This window comes from Bidens hawaiensis, unplaced genomic scaffold (assembly GCF_021521415.1).
Source record: "Bidens hawaiensis isolate Kalapana, Puna unplaced genomic scaffold, B.hawaiensis_p1.1 tig00013250_1, whole genome shotgun sequence".
Classification (NCBI taxonomy): Eukaryota; Viridiplantae; Streptophyta; class Magnoliopsida; order Asterales; family Asteraceae; genus Bidens; species Bidens hawaiensis.
In genome coordinates, this window is record NW_027492120.1 from 456,967 (window position 1) to 475,145 (window position 18,179).

Here is an 18,179-nt window from a genome sequence, read left to right on the forward strand (position 1 = left end):
CTGGAAGTACTGGATCTTCTGGTATTTCTGGATCAACTGGAGTTTCGGGAAGTTCACCCAATACAACTCACTACTCAGCATCTTCAAATGTCAACATGAAAGAAGCTGAACAAAACTTTGCTTTTCTATCTGCTTTCATGACTTCGTATGAAAATCTGGTTAGTAGCAAAATTGCCACTAGTGATTTAACTGATGAAGACTACGATCAGATTGATCCAGATGACTTGGAAATCATGGATTTAAAGTGGAACATGGAAATTATTGTTAGAAAGGTGAAAAGATTCATGCAAAGAACCGGAAAAGATCTTCCCGCTCTAAACAAAAAGTTGGGATTTGACAAGTTGAAAGTGAAATGTTACAATTGTCAAGAATTTGGTCATTTTGCAAAAGAGTGTGACAAACCGAAAATGGAGTATACTGGTCCTCGTGGTCAAAATTCAAACTATTGAACACCACGAGGTAATGATACTGAAAAGAAACCATCAAGTTCCGGGTCACAAGCAATGTTAGCTAATGGAGACGATTGGTCACAACGACTACTGTGTAATGATACTCAAACAAATCTGGCAATGATTGGACTTACTGAAAATGTTCAAGAGGATAGTGGAAGTGAGATGTCTTATGATAATGATTCTGGATCTGAATCTGATGAGTCAAGTAAAGATCTTTCAATCAATTTTGCTTGTATGGCGAAAATCAATGATCTTCCACATCTGCTTGTACGGCCAAGCAAAATGAGGTTAGCAAATCTACTTCTAAAGTGTTATGTGTTGATTGTGATTATAATAAATCTAAAATTGATTCATTAAAACTACAAAATCATAATTTGCTAAAAGAGATTGTATCCTTGAAAGATACTTATAGGCAATACTTGACTTCTCAAATGAATTCAAGAGAGAAAATTGAGGCTTTAACTATAAGTAATCATGATCTTAAAGCTGAGTTATCTGTGAAAATGACAATTAATGATCAAAAGTTTCAAGAAATTTTGAAACACCGTTCAAAGATAACCGAGCTTGAAAATAAGGTTCTTGAGTAAAAAAACAAATTGGGTAAATTTAGAAATTCATCTTTTCTGTTGAATGAAATTATCGAAGTTTCTGGAAAACAAAAGAATTCAAATAAGGGTATAGGTTTTGTTGAAATTCCACCACCATTTCACAATGACTATAAAATTAATCCTTTTGCTCCAACTGAAGAAGATGTTATTCTTAAAGAACCTGTGATTTCAGAAAATTCTAAACCAAGTAAGTCTGAAACTGTTAAAACCCAATCTGTTTCTCAGAAACCTCATGTTCAAAGCAACAAAGTTTTTGTTGAAAATGTTGACCAAGTTATCATTTCTCAGAAACCCAATCTGTTTCTCAGAAACCTAATGCACTTATGCCGTCATCTGCTCGTGTGTTTAAGTTAAAGGGGATGGACACAATGTTCACTGAAAAAGACATTCCAATAAGTGTCATTAAACCTGAACTAATTGAGAGTGTGTTTCACAATGAAACCTCCAAAGTTCGTGAACTCGAACATCAATATGCTCAAGCGAAAACATCATTCCATCTGACACATTTACTAAAGCAAAACAATTTTTAAAACATGCTAAGAAAATTAATTTTGTGAAGTCAACTGGGACAGATACGTTGAAAAGTTTTTCAAATTGTTCTAATTTAGATTTTTACTTGAAAAAGAAATCTGAGTTATCTGATGATTTTGCTAAGAGCATGACTAAAAATGTGAGTCATCAGTCATCATCTGTGTCACATGCTCCAATAAATTATCAACATCATCATGTTGATATGCGAAGTTGTTTTCTTTGCGGTAAACAAGTTCATGTAGTAAGAAACTGTGGCCAGAAGAACTATCAGAATCTTCATCATTTTATCAAGGACCATTCCAAACTGGTTCTAGTGGTAAAGAAGATTCTGAAACGACCAGTGTCATGTGCTGATGATACTCATATTATGTTTTCGAATATACATCCTCGAAAAGTTGTTCATGTGAATGAAACTCATGGTTCGGTTAAACCTAAGTTTATTCCTACTGAACCACTATGCAAAAATGTTAATTCAAATGTGGTTCAAGCTGCGTATCTAAGACGAAAGTCAAAGAAACCTGTAACTTATTCTCAAGTTGCTGAACAACAATTGAATGCAACTAAGGTTAACTTTTCTCAAGAAAACCAAAAGGTGCCCAAGACTGAGGCCTGGGCTGCCTTTTTGAACTAATCATTATCTTTTGTGTGTAGGGTTCATCCAAGACCATTTCTGGTGAAACTGGATCATGGACAGTGGATGTTCTCGTCATATTACTGGAAATCTCAATCTCTTATCAAACGTGAGAAATATTCAAGGGGGTTATGTTGCGTTTGCTGGGAATTCTGGGGGTATGATTACACAGGAAGGTGATGTTTCGAATGGGAAGATTACATTTGAGAAAGTTAACTATTGTGATAAAGTGGATCATAATTTATTGAGTGTATCGCAAATCTGTGATAAGCAATACACTACAGTATTTACAGATAAAGAGTGTCTGATTCTGAAACTGGGTTATCTGATTCCCGAGGACATGGTTGTCATGCGATCACCTCGATCAAATGATATTTATGTCTTGAATATGAATTCTAAAGTATCTACATTGATCGAAACGTGTTTTGTCTCTAAAGCAACCGAGAAAGACTCCGTACTTTGGCATCGAAGAATGGGTCACATACATGTTCGAAAGATAAATTATTTAATGGCTAACGATTTGGTAGAGGGGGTGTCGTTGAAAAATTTTAAGTTATCCGATCACTGTGTTGCTTGTAAGAAGGGCAAACAAAAGAAGAAATCGCACCCATCTAAATTGTTGAATTCCATTGATACTCCACTTGAACGACTTCATATGGATTTGTTCGGTCCAGTGAATCGTGCGAGTATTTCTGGAGACTGGTATTGTCTATTTGTGACTGATGATTATTCGAGATATTCATAGGTGTTATTTATGAGTTCTAAAGATCAAACGCCTGTTTTGGTACAAAACCTTATCACTAAAATCGAATCACTGTACAAGCAAAAGGTGAGGAGAATTAGGAGTGATAATGGAACTGAATTCAAAAACACAATAGTGGATTTCTTTTATATTCAAAAGGGAATTAACCATGAATATAGTGCACCATATGATTTCAAAAGATTAGAACCTTGATTGAAGCTGCAGGAACTATGCTTGCTGATTCTAAGCTTCCTATCCAGTTTTGGAATGAGGCGGTGAATACGGCTTGTTATACACTCAATCGTGTTCTAACTGTTAAACGACTCAAGAAGACCAGTTATGAATTATTGAATAATCGTAAGCCTAACTTAAAGTACCTAGAACCTTTTGGGTGTCCCTGTACTATGCTGAAAAAGGATGTGGGTAAGTTTGAAGAAAAAGCCATTGAAGGGTACTTCTTGGGGTATGCGTCACCTATGAAACGGGTTTTCAATTTTACATCTGGTTGTGTTAAAGAGTGGTACCAAGTTGATTGTCAAAAGTACACTACTCCTCCACAAGGGAAAGGTCTCGAATGGATGTTTGACTATGATAGCTTATTTAATTCATTCACTCCATCAACCGATCATCCAGATGAAGATTTAGTTCATCTTATTTTGAAGAACATTTGGAAATTCCAAGGTTCGCAAGTTTAAATGATGTTGAAGCTCCAATTGTTGCTCGAATTGAAGCACCTGATAATGAATCTCCTCTTCATGATGATAATGCATCTACTTCATCTGATGATAATACTGTTGTGGATCAAGTTATTGCACTTGACAGTGATGTTTCATCTCCTGAATTGGGTGAACATTACACTAATTTATTTGAAAATTTTGCTGTTTCTGAAAATCCTACTCTCGGGATTCATAATTACCATCCATAAGAAAACATTATTAGAGACCTTAATGTAGGGGTTCAGACACGACATCAAGTTGCCTCTTCAAGTGACAATAATGCTCTTTGTGCTCATGCTGACTTACACGCATCTGAAATTGCAACTGTTGCTAAATTTACTTGTTTTCTATCTCAAGTTGATCTTACAACTCCTCATGTGGCTCTGCAAGATCCTTCTTGGGTAGAAGCTATGCAAGAAGAATTACAAAAATTTGCACGTTTAGGTGTTTGGGATCTTATTGACAAACCTGCTAGAGTTAAGAAGGCAATTCCGACTAAGTGGGTATATAAGTGTTAGAAAGATGATCGTGGAGTAATTGTGAGAAATAAAGCACGTTTAGTGGTGCAAGGTTTTCATCAGCAAAAGGGTATTGATTACACTGCGGTGTATGCTCTAGTTGCAAGATTAGAGTAGATTCAAATCTTCCTGGCATATGCTGCTTACAAGAATATCAAAGTGTATCAAATGGATGTTAAGAGTGCTTTTCTCAATGGTGAACTTCACGAAAAAGTGTTTGTTTTACAGCCTCCAGACTTTGAAGATCCTGATTATCCTGACCGTGTTTACCGATTAAAAAAGGCATTATATGGTCTACATCAAGCCCCGAGAGCTTGGTATGGCACGCTCGCCGACCATCTGATGGATAACGGTTTCAAACGTGGAACTGTTGACTACACTTTATTTTATAAAAATATTGGTGATGATCTTCTGCTTGTTCAGATCTATGTTGATTACATAATCTTTGGGTCTACAAACGATACATTGTGTAAGGAGTTCGAGAAATCTATGCAAACCAGGTTCGAGATGAGTTTGATGGGAGAGATGAATTTCTTTTTAGGGTTGCAGGTTCATCAGTCTGCGAAGGAATCTTCATTCATCAGACAAAATAGGTGAACGATGTCTTGGGCCGATTCAAGATTACTGCCGGAAAAATCCCTTCTACTCCTCTTCCCGTGGGTCACAATTTATCACCAGATGAATTGGAGGATACCGTTGATCCGACCCTCTATCGTGCTATGATTGGTTCTTTAATGTATTTAACTTCTTCTCGACCCGACATAATGTTTGCTGTTTGTTTATGTTCTAGTTACCAAGCTAGTCCCCGGGTGACTCACCTGGCAGCGGTCAAACGTATTTTGCAATATCTACGGAGAAATCCTGACATCGGGTTATGGTACCCCAAAGATGATACTTTCGATCTTACCACCTACTTAGACTCAGATTATGGAGGATGCAAGATCAATTTCAAGTCTACTACAGCGGAATGTCAGTTCTTAGGAAGCCGACTTGTTTCCTGGTAGTGTAAGAAGCAGACAATGGTCTCCACTTCAACCGTCGAAGCTGAGTATGTTGCAGCCTCGAGTTGCTGTTTCCAGGTTTTGTGGATACAACAACATCTTCGCGACTACTGTTTGAAGTTTCTTACTACTCTCATCTTGATTGATAACTCTGCTGCTATTAGTATCACCAAGAATCCCGTACAGCATTTTAAAACAAAACATATCGAAATTCGATATCATTGTATACGGGATTGTTATGAAAAGAAATTAATTGATCTTGAGAAAGTGCACACTGATTTTCAAAAAGCCGATCTATTTACCAAAGAGTTTGATAAAACACGTTTTAACTTTTTGCTTGGTTTAAATGGATTGAAGACCCTTGCTGAGATCCTAAAGTTAGGATAATTATCTTTACTTGTTTTATTGTTCTAGTTTAATTTTCTTCTGTTTTTAGGTTTTAAGGGGTGACTTCTAGAAAATACAAAAATATTATGCTTTTTGTTTGTATAGATAAAACCTAAAAACATTAGAAAACATAGAAAAATCAAAAATATTGTGTTCTTTCTTGTTTTTCTCTCTTGTTTTATTCTAATATTTGAAAACCCAAAAACATGTTAAAATTAGAAAACACCAAAAAGATTATGATTTCTGTTTGTACAGAAAAATTCTGAAAAAGTTAAAAAAATGTGAATTTTTCTTGTTTTGTAAAGAAAAATCCGAAAAGACAAAAAGATTGTGTTTCAGTTTGTAAAAGAGAAAAACCAAAAAGATTTTTGTTTATGCTCGCTGAAAATTATGTCATTTGCTTCTATTTTGAAGGACATATACTTGTATATGTTTGGTTCTGATAATTTCTTGTAAATCTTCGGGTTAGCCATTTACCTGACAAATGGATAGTACTTGGGGCGTTTGTTAAGCTTTCTACTTTAGTTTTAGCTGAAAATTTAGTCAGTTATTTAAGTTTGTGAAGCGTTCTTGCATGTTTTGGTCCTGTTCTCTACTTGTAGATGGATAGGATAGCCATTAATTTATAAACATAAATTTACTGGGGCAATTAAAATTATTTTGTTTTATGCTCCTCAAAATTTTGAGTTTTTGAAGCAAAAAGAGAAAATGATAGTACATTGATTATTTGACCCCAAATCCAGAAAGAAATAAGCTTAAAAGACTGAGTGCTTAACCATTGGTGCATTGATAGGTCTTAAACAAGCTGATAGAGTAAAGTAAGTAATATAAACTTAAAGAAAAGCCAAATAGAAAGAGGTGTTAGTCTCTAGCAAAAGTCTCGATGAAGATGGCAGAAATGTAATAACCGGCCATACTCAAGCCTTATAGTTGTTGTTCATCCAAAAATATAATAAAGCAAATAACAAACGTTAGGATTCTGGACACTGAGTCTTTATTCGGTTTAATCATCTGGGTATTCATAAGCATGAATATTTCACTCGCTTTCTAGAGCAAACCCAAAGTCATTAAACATGATCACAGTTGTACTTTGTACAATTTTAAATTACTGACTTGATCAAAATCCGTTGTTAGTCATACAATTGTTCCTCCCTTGCGTGCGTCTCATTACCAATAAGAAACGAACCCTAGGGGATACAATGTATGTAAGCCGACTAATGGACTCGTGCATACTCACTCACAGTAAAGGAAACTTGATGCATTGCTCAAAATTTCACAATTGGTATCAAAATTTTTTATCAACACTATAATGGTTTCAGTCAAATTGGGTTGATTTGGCAAAAAAAATCAAATTAAGTTTGAACCGAGATTAGGGTCTGATAATTTCTGATATTCTGTGCGCTAATTGAACCATAAATCATATCACATAAATGCTCGAAGGTTTGTTATAAGATTTAAGTGGACAACAATATCAATGACCGACTTAACGCCAGTTGTAATATCGCTGATATATAAAACTGTGATGGAAGGGCATTTTGGTCAATATGATTCTCTGCTCAAACTCAACAAAAACACAAAAATATGTATTTCTTTTGATAAATCATAGAAAAACACAAAAAGATTGTCCAATTTTTATGTTCGGATGCTTCTTTGTAAATACATTCTTTAATTTTTTTCAAAATACCAAAAATATTTTACTCTTCTTACTTTACAAATTATTTAATGTTTTTAAGTTTTGTTTCGTAAAAGTGAAACGTCTTTTAAAGTATTCAATTATCAATATAAAAAGGTTCTCGGTAATACTTTTAAGTTAAAATTTGATTATTCACTATTTAATTCATTTAATTATTTAACTTAAAATTAAATAAAGTTTTAATTTGTTAAAATCTACTTCGTTAATTATGGATAACGAACTAGGTGATTCATTAGCAAACTGGTTTCAAGTTCGCTCACCTAATTCGCTTCCGCACTCTGAAACGAATCATCCCTTCTTCGTTATACATATTTAACGAATCAAGACACGAGTCATGTCTTGTTCGCTACTCTAAGGTAACGAACTGTAATAGCGAATTACCTAATTCGTTTTTAATAATTCAAACGAATCGCTTGATTCGTACAAAAAGTACCTTGGGTGGCGTGTTAGGATATATAAGACAACAAACACGAACAGTCCTTCACTATTCGTCTTCTCCTTCACCCTAAAGTAATCTTTTTCAAATTTTCCTCTGAAATTCGACTTCCAAATCTCAACATTTCAAGGCTATCATTGTTTGTCTAAGTTATAGAGGATCACTGCGATGTGATTTTCGTAAAAATTACTGAGCTTTGATAGACTATTTATGAATTTTTGTGATTCAAGGGTTGTCCGAGTTCATAAACCCCAATTTAATGATGATTCATTATGTTAAATTTGCTTATTGATGATTCATGTGATCGGAATGTGATTCCGATACCCTGGGTAGACTTTAATCAACGGTTGATTTTTGTTTGCCTGGTCGTTTGAATGATTGTTGTTTCAGGGTTTTAGACTCTGTTTAATGTATTGATTGTTCTTGTTTAGGATACGGTGTTAAGCTTCAATCTTAACACCGTGAGCTTCGTATAGCTCTTCCGAGTTACATAGACCTATTACTTTGTTTGTTCGACGATAAACATGGGCGAATTGTAGCTGGGTTTTTGTTATTGACCTTCGGTGTTCTTATTAATTTTGACCTTGACTATGAAGAGTCAAAGATAAAGTCAAACTTTTATTGACCATTCGTTATCCTTAGCGAATTGGAACTGCTTCGTGTCCAATTCATTAAGGAAATACACGAACTAGCTCAGCGAATAATTTAGTTCACGAATCAGATGTGGATTCATTAAAAGTATAACGAACTAGATCCTTAGTTCGTCATTTTGAATAGTAATTTGCTAAGTCTACTTCGTTAGCTTATTTACCTGATAGCGAATCGCTCGATTCGTTACTGAATGGTAACGAATCAGAGCGATATTTAACGAATGACATTTATGATAATTTATTTAAAATTAACATTTAAAGTTAATAAAGTCTTTCAACCGTCCAAACGCGTAAATAAATTGATTACACATATCATATGAAATTAAATACATCATTAGGTATTTAAATGTCCTAAATATATATTACATTTTCACATTTCTTATATTCGTTCATATTTATACAGTTAACATGGCTGATCAAGTAAATCAAGATCCACCGGTTGCTGGTCAAGGACAACAAGAACAACCACCACAGGAGCAACCACCTCAAGAACAACAGGAGGATGTTATCTTGTTACCATACGACACAATCAAGAACAAGAACGCCTCATGGAGAACGCCTCATGGAGAATAAAAGACGGATGATAAGCTATATCTCTTTTTGTCAGAAGGAGACTAAAGCGTTGCGGGAGATTGTTGAGTCTCAGGGGGTGAAAATGAAAGAAAAAGAAGAATTAATTTTGCAGTTGACTTGCAAAGAAGATGCTCTAAAGAAACTCAAAGACGATGATCAATATCCTGATGAGTCTGGTGCAGGAGGTGAGCCTAAACAATCGCATGGTTCATCTTCCGGTGCTGGTACAAGTGGCGTTGAAGACTCTGGGAAACAAATTATTATATATCAAGATCCAACTGCCGCCAAGCCAATTGAGATGATTGCGGCTAACACTGTGATATTTGTGGATGGATCGGGTATGGTTAGGAGTGTGGTGAACAGAGATGAGATAGAGGTTGGTAAGTTTGTGGATAGATCTCTGACATGGGAGCAGATTTCTATATTGCTTGGGCTGAATGACGATCAGTTGACTGCTTTAGAGACTGAGCCTAATGTCGAGGTGGTGAATGAGGAAGGTATATCGGATGATCCGTCAATTCAGATGAATAAGGACTTTATTTATGAAGATGAGGATATTGAGATGGAAGATGTAACTGTTGAGGAGTATCCAGACTTGTTTCAACACACTAATGTTGATCAACGTGCTCCGATATTTGATGAACAGACAGTTAAAGCGACAGAAGATGAATTGGAAAAGGTGTTGAAGTGTAAGCGGACAGTTCAGTCACTTGAAGTCATAACCGATGATGATACTGCAAGATGGTTCAAACGTCAGAAAGTGGGCAAAATCATCAGTGGGTATCGATACGTTGATCAAGAACGTAAAGACACTGCTGCTGCATGGTTAAAGAAAACCAAGTGACCTCCTTCAAGACTGTTTCCAAGGTACATGGTGATATTGTCTCATGGCTCTATGATTCTGAGCTTAAAGTATGTATAGTTAAGTGGGAGAAGGGGGTCCAGTACTACGAGACGATAATAGATGTTCTTACTTTGCCACGGTGGGATGTTCGTACCCTCGCGAGACGTCCATTTTGTTCGAGCGCCATGAAGACTACAACCTGGCTATGCAATTCCAACGAGTTGTTCGTGTATGTCATGAGCATGGAATTCATAGTTGCAGAGACTGGCAGTCTAAGCGCTTTAAGTAATTTAAAGACAAACAACTCAAGACGTGCGGGTGTCTGTTAATGCACGGTTTTGCATCTTGAGTCTTTGTAATTATCGTTAATGGTTTTTGTTTTATATTTAATGTAATAATTAGTTTAATTATTGTCTAGTTCGTTAAATGTAAAGTCTAGTTCGCTAGGGGATGTTAGCGAACTAAGACTTAAGCTTATTCCCTCCTGATTCGTTAGGGGATGTTAACGAATCAGGGGGTGTTTCGTTATTTAAGTGTATGTAACGAAGCGAACACTAGTTCGTTAGGGGGATGTTAACGAACTAGGTTCATCTTCTATTTATACGTGAACACTGTTCACGCTTAAAAAGAGTTTTGAGAGTTTAATTAACGAAACCCTGTCCGAATCCTCTCTAGATCTTCACCCTAACATTATTACATCACTATTATATACATACTGATAATATATACACACATATAACACTGAATCAAAGTTAATTATGAGCTAGATCTACAGTTAATGTATTAATCGGTTAACACAAATCCGAGATCTGTTAATTGTTATTAGATTGATAACTATTCGGGTTCCAACACTCACTTGTGTTTTGTTCTACTAATCAGATAAGTAATCACTCCCCTATTTTACTTGTTTTCAAATGTTTTTGGGACACTTGCGTACCATTTATCAAATTATTTATCTTATTATTTCTCAAACGCAAACTGTGATCTTTGTGTTGTGTATCAATTGAATGACTGTATGTTACTTGCTATTTGCTTACTTTAATTGAATTCGGAGAGGTCCAACATAATCAAATTATAGTATGATCATACGACTGTCGTAGTGGCCGGAGCCCGATCGCATTGGCAATGGTTTCGCCGACACTCGTTACTTACTTAACGATTTCATTGTTTATACTCACAGATAACAGTTTTGCCTATTTTTATACATTCATTTATATCATTATATATTATCATTTTTGTTTGTGTCAAACTGGTGATCTACTCACTCAACATGTGTTGTTGATAATATATATTTTGTAAGCATTTGCAGGTTATAGATTTGGATTGCTTATCGAACTGAAGCTCATGTAGAGATGAATTTAGGATAATAAACATATACAAGAATAGTTGGTTTTGTACTTGTAATTTTCTTTATTTTTGTTGTATTAAATTTTGTTTGATAATAAATAAATTAATTAGATATTGTCGTTTTATAGTTTCATGATAGTACCTTCAGAGCTGTGGCAATCAGTTCACGCCCTGGCATTCCCGGCGTAGGTTGGGGTGTGACACATCACATGCAATGTGAAACATGTGAAGCGGAGCGAAAACAAACAAGCTGATGCTCTCAGCGAATTAGCGTCAGTTAGCTTTGAACACCTCGCCAAAGATGTCCACGTAGAAGTACTAGAAAATCCTTCGACAGTTGTGAGAGAAGTCTGTGTATGTTCGGCAACAGCACAAAACTGGATGAAACCAATCATCAACTACTTGTCATCAGGTACTTTGCCAGACAAGAAAGAAGATGTCCGTAAGATTCGTCATAAAGCGCTGAATTACACACTTCAGAATGGCATTCTGTACAGACAATCTTATTTGGGGGCCACTCCTCAAATGTGTGGACGCGCAAGACGCAAATTACCTGTTAAGAGAAGTTCACGAAGGAATCTGCGGGATTCACGCAGGTCCAAGAATGGTGGTCGCCAAGATCATGAACACGGGATATTACTGGCGAGGCATGCACGTAGATGCAGAAAAAGAACTAAGGCGATGCAGCGCATGCCAACGCCATGCACCTAACACTTTGCGCCCAAATAATGCTATGATCCCAGTGACAGCCTCTTGGCCATTCCAGAAATGGGCGATCGACATAACAGGGTCGTTTCCTGAAGCGCCAGGGCGAGTGAAATTCCTAATTGTGGCAATCGATTATTTCACCAAATGGATTGAAGCGCAACCAGTGGCAACAATAAATGCAGCTAGCATCAAGAAACTCATTTGGGAATTCATCATATGTCGTTTTAGATTGCCCATGAATTTGGTCAGCGATAATGGAACATAATTCGTAGACCCACGCATCAGGGAATGGCTCAAAGAGCTAAACGTTACTCAAACAGTCCCTTCTATCACCCATCCACAATGGAATGGAGAAGTGGAACGCGCCAATCGAAGCATTGTTGGCGGCATAAAGAGAAGGCTGGCATATTACATATCAGGTTGGGTTGATCAACTCGCACATGTCCTTTGGGCAATACGCACCCAAAGAAACACAAGTAACGCTGAAACGCCATTCAGCCTAACTTATGGCACAGAAGCAATGATTCCGGTAGAATTTGGAGTGCCATAGCCAAGAGTCACATTACCGAAGGACAATGAACCTGAAAGGTGATTAGACCTAATGCTTCTGGAAGAACGAAGAGAGTTGGCGGCAATGCGTGAATAAAATTACAAACGCCAGCTCCAGAAGTATTAAGATGCAAGAGCAAAGATTTGTGAGTTCAATGCTAGAGATTACGTCCTTCGCAACAACGAGGCATCAAAAGCTCAAGCGCAAGAAAGCTAGCACCAACATGGTAAGGCCCCTGCTAGATAAAGGAAATATTGGGAAAGGCCGCTTATTCACTGATGCAACTCGATGGCTCTTCTATTCCAAGAACATGGAATGCGACGCGCTGCGAATGTGTTACATGTAAATCAATTTCAACTTGTAAAAACGGGCCAAGGGCCACCGAATATAAATGAAAATGACACTATGCATTTCACAAGAAACGAAAGAAAAAACAAAAGCTTCATGTCGTATATATACAAAGTATTTACAAAGCGAATACCAACGTCCGCAAAAGAAAATACAAAACTATTCAAATCAGCGAGAAACCCTAATCGACGTCATTCAAACTCTTTCCCGTCTGATCAGGAGCCGCAACAACATCTTCACCGCCACCACCATGACTGGTGGAAGGACCGGCTTGCTCAGGCTCTAACAACTTCCTTAGCAACTGCACGCCATTTTCTTCCTTGGCATACTGGGCAACAGCAGAAAGAATGGGAAACGAGAGAGCATCATACTTAGTCTCAGTAGCTTTGTACTCCACTTCCACATCAATGCCCTGAAGAACGTAGGCTTCAGGAGGAAGGTTATCACGCAAATGGGTAACTGCCTCATGGAAGCCGGTTTTATGCCCCAGTTTCTGCGCGGCGGTAACAAGGTGCCCAACACACTTCGTTAAGTCATCATCCGTATGTTGGAATTACGTATGCCCGAGACACATACTTATACTAATGTGGCTAACTGTGTTTGATCCAAGTCGGGTCATACCCAATAACAAGCTAGACGACACCAAATGTATTCTTTTAATGAGTTGGTCATTTAAATGAATACCGAACACTACGTGTTTAGAAAATTGGTTTTCTAAACAAACACAGTTGAGGATTTAAATAAATTATCTGGGTAATTTGTTTATATAAATTAATTATTTAATTGGTTAAATAATTATGTAAATGCATGTACATTTTATAAAATAAGTTTTATAAAATAATTAGGAGATGTTTTAAATGGTTAAAACAAAAAACACAAAAAAAAAAAAAAAAAAAAGGTAAAACCGGCCACCCATGTGGGTGGTAGTTTTGTCCAAACATATTTTGTCCTTTTGTGTTGACAACCTCCATATAGACCTCCAATCAAAAGACATGCAAATTAATCCTCTCTTTGTTATTTTTGAATTCAAGTGAGTTGAAAGAAAAATAACAAAAACTCTCTCTTCCTCCTCCAAAAACTCACGGCCAAAGAGGGGATTTTGGGAGAGCTTGGTGAGCTTGTTTAAGTGTTCTTAAATCCTAGCAATCACTTGGTGTTGTCACAAAAGCTTGGGGTATCACTATCTTGAGGTCTTCTTCTTTGGAGGCTTGCCATTCATCCAACATCATCTTCAACATCTTACTTATTCTTCTAAAGGTAGAAGAAGGTACAATTTACATTTTGTGAGCATATTGTTCTTGTAATTTTGATCCTTGTTCATTGGGTTTTAGTATTAACATATTGGTATGTCCATAACAAGATTTAAAATCTTAGCTTCCGTTGCGTTTTTCTAGTTAAATATGGTTAACTTGACTTTGATAAACTTGTATAAAACCCAACAATGGCATCAAGAGCCGGTTACAAGGACTTATGCTTCTTTTGTGTTCATAGATTTCGGTTTTTTCATGGGTGAAAAAGGGGTCCGAAATTTCGGTGGATTTTACCCCTCATGGTTTTGTAAGATCTTGACATGCATGCAAAGATCTTAGGAAACCATTTAACATTTGGATGTTGAAATATCAAAATTGCAAAATTTTTGGGGGGGGGATGGGCCGTAGCCTCTTGGGGGGGGGGGGCCGATTCCTTTTGGTGATTTTGGGCATTGGTTGCTTAGGTTGCATGCTTAGAACATTTGGTATGTTTGATTGTGTCATAACCGAAACCGAGACCTTGGATGTGTTGATTGTTGTTTTTTGTATGTTGATTATGTTTATTATTCAATATGGTTGTAATAATTCATAATCTTAGGCTTGTGTAATTTATTTATTCATAAATTGGTTTGTAATAAATAGATTAGTTGCATTTTCCTTTTTTAGAAAAATATGTATTAGGATACATTTTGTAAAAATTGAAGATGCAAGAATTGGTGGATTTGGGCCTTGGACCGAAATTTTGGGCTTGTTGGGCCTCACCGGCCCATCATGGGATTCAAGCCCATTAGGCCCATAAATTTCACTCTTGGGCCCAAGAAGACTTTTGGAAGTTTGGAGCCCATTTACAAGCCCAACAAGAACACAACAACTTGGAAAGGATACTTGAAGCATTTGGATGCAAGGTCAAGTGGGAGTCAACATTCCATCCTTGTGTCATGTTTTGTCCCTTAGGTGAGACTTATGACCTATACTTGTTTCGGCTAACAAGTATGGTCAAACTTAGCGGTTCTCGGTTATGACTATATTTTGCATGTATGCTTGGTTGTTTGTTTTACTTTATGTAATGTGTGGTTGATAGATATTAGGATATCCAAACCGTCACATAGGAAGGACAACAAGCATAAAACGGGTTCTAATATATATTTGGTAATATCACGTCAATTAGTTTAATTAAATGGGTTTATTAAAACTAAGCGATTACTCACATATAATAAAATTGGTTTTATTATAACTTGGACCTTGAAAATTGGTTTTCAAAATCGCCATATTACTAAATGCATGTTAGGATATAGCATAATGTTTTTCAAACTAGAATATTGGAAAACTTAAAAATCCCTTTTTCATAATTACCAAGGAAACAAGTCTAACACCATCCTTTTGTAAGACACTTAACGTATTAGGAAACTTTAAATGGGATAAAGGTCACCTAACCATTTTAGAGCAAACTAATATACTTAAGGTAATATTAACATAATTGTGGGATAAAGGTCACCTAACCACTTGTATGTTAATCTTACATGTTTATACAAGTAGGACGACTTGAATTGGAAACCATGTGATAAAGGTCACCTAAGCAAAAGGGTCCAATGGTGTTGATGGGATAAACATGCCAACACGAAATAAGGATTTCGAATGGTCCCATACCTCTAGAAGTTGCAAAGGGTTGCAATTGTCAAGGATGACTACCTTGTTAAATCAAATAACGGGATAAAGGTCACCTAACCGAAATTTGATTTATCGTTGGATTCTAGAATTTAATTATTATTTTAAAAATTTGGAATAAAAGGGTATTAATAATTAAATTGTTTATAATACTAAAATAAAACTTTGTTAAATTTTGTAGATGGCCGCTAACAATGCAAACACCTCTACCCATAACACCCGTAACCTATCCTTAAGAACCATCCTTGAAAAGGATCGTCTAAACCATAATAACTTTATGGATTGGTATCGCAACTTGAGAATAGTTCTCAAACAAGAAGAGATATCATATGTCTTAGACGATCCCATTCCCGATGAGCCTAACGTGGAAGATGAGGAGGCTTATTACGATTGGGTTAAGTACACCAAAGATTCGGTGCAAGCCTCTTGCCTCATGTTGGGAACTATGATTCCCGAAATCCAAAAGGATTTCGAGCATCATGGGGCATACGACATGATAACTCAATTGAAGGAAATGTTCCTTCAACAAGCTAGAGCGGAACGTTTCGAAACGGTTCGAGCGTTTCATGCATGTCGTATGGAGGAAACCCAAAGCGTCTCATCTTATGTCCTAAAAATGAAAAGCTACATTGAAAAGCTTCGTAGGTTGAATTGTCCCGTCTCTAATGAGTTGGCTACGGATTTGATCCTCAACTCTTTGACCAAAAGGTTTGAAACCTTTGTCATGAACTATAACATGAACGGGTGGGACAAAAGCATTGGTGAGCTTCACGCAATGCTAAGAACGGCCGAAGCGGGAATGGGTAAAAGGGTTTTACCCGTTCTAACAATCAATGAAGGCAAAAGGGGACATAACTCCAACCCCAAAGCAAGTGTTGCTAAGGGCAAGGGCCACGTCCAAGGAAAGGGAAAGAGGAAAGCCATCACGCCCTACAAACCGAAGGAAAAGAAGCAAAAGGTTGCGACGCAAGATCCATGCTTTGAGTGTGGAGAGATAGGTCATTGGAAAAGGAATTGTCCGACCTATCTCAATGCGTTAAAAGATAAGAGGGATGCGGGGCATACCTCAGGTATTATCTTTACTATACATATTGAACTAAATGTTATTTCTTCAAATACATGGGTACTTGATACCGGATGTGGAACTCACATTTGCAATTTGTTGCAGGGGTTCAAAAGAAGTAAACAACTCAACAAAGGGGACATTAGTCTCTTTATGGGCAATGGAGCAAGAGTTGAAGTCCAAGCCCAAGGAGACTACTTATTAAAGCTTCCAAGTGGTTTGGAAGTAATTTTGAAGAATGTTTTGTATGCTCCTAAGTTAAGGAGAAACATTATTTCCGTGTCTCTTTTAAAACAATGTGGCTTTGATCTTAAGTTTATTGATTATGATATTCATGTTTTGATGAATGGCATATTTTATTTTAAAGCTATACCCATGAATGGTATATATGAAATAGATCAAAGTGGTATGTCACATAATAGTTCAATGTATAATGTCAACACCAAGAAACTCAAGAAGGACTTGGGTGATTCCTATCTTTGGCATTGTCGCCTTGGACATATAAGCAAGAATCGCATGCAAACTCTTCGCAAGAATGGTATTCTAGAAACCAATGAGTTTGATTCATTTGATGTATGTGAATCTTGTTTACAAGGCAAAATGACAAAGCAACCCTTTAATAAAACTTTTGAAAGGTCAAAAGAATTATTGGGTATCATACATTCGGATGTATGTGGTCCTTTTAGACCAATGACTAGGAATGGTGAAAGATACTTCATTACCTTTATTGACGATTATAGTCGATATGGTTATGTGTACTTAATGAAACACAAAGATGAAGCTTTTGAAATGTTCAAAGACTTCAAAACTGAAGTAGAAAGGCAACTCAAAACCACAATCAAAGTACTTCGTAGTGATAGAGGAGGTGAATACCTAAGTGGTGTTTTTCAAGATCATCTTAAGAGTTGTGGAATTATTTCACAACTTACTCCACCTGGAACACCACAACATAATGGTGTGTCTGAAAGGAGAAATCGTACCCTATTAGATATGGTTCGATCGATGATGGCTAGAAGCACTTTACCTCTATCATTTTGGGGCTATGCTTTACTTTCCGCTGTTCGCATATTGAATATGGCTCCAACCAAGAAAGTGGAGAAGACACCTTTTGAAATATGGCATGGAAAGGCTCCATCGCTATCATTCTTAAAAGTTTGGGGTTGTGAAACTTATGTAAAGCAATACACCCCAAACAAATTAGAAGTCCGATCCACTAAGTGTATCTTTATTGGTTACCCTAAAGATGATATAGGATATTACTTTTACGATCCTAGTGAGCAAAATGTTATTATTGCTCGAAAGGGTAAGTTCTTGGAAACTAAGTTCCTTAAGGAAGGAACTAATAGTAGAACAGTGAAATTTGATGAGGATCAAGAATCACAAGATGATACACAATTGGTTGATACTAGCACTCAACAAGAGGTTGTTGAAAGTGATCAAGTGGTTGATCAAAACACACAAAACGT

General features: G+C 36.6%; 1 protein-coding gene across 1 annotated transcript; it reads left to right on the forward strand.

Moving 5' to 3' along the window:
* The first annotated feature begins 11,610 nt into the window (after positions 1 to 11,610).
* LOC143543681 (uncharacterized) lies at positions 11,611 to 12,102 on the forward strand. Its single transcript, XM_077035949.1, has one exon. It carries the CDS (start codon positions 11,611 to 11,613, stop codon positions 12,100 to 12,102), a length of 492 nt encoding a protein of 163 aa, XP_076892064.1.
* Positions 12,103 to 18,179: the final 6,077 nt, after the last annotated feature.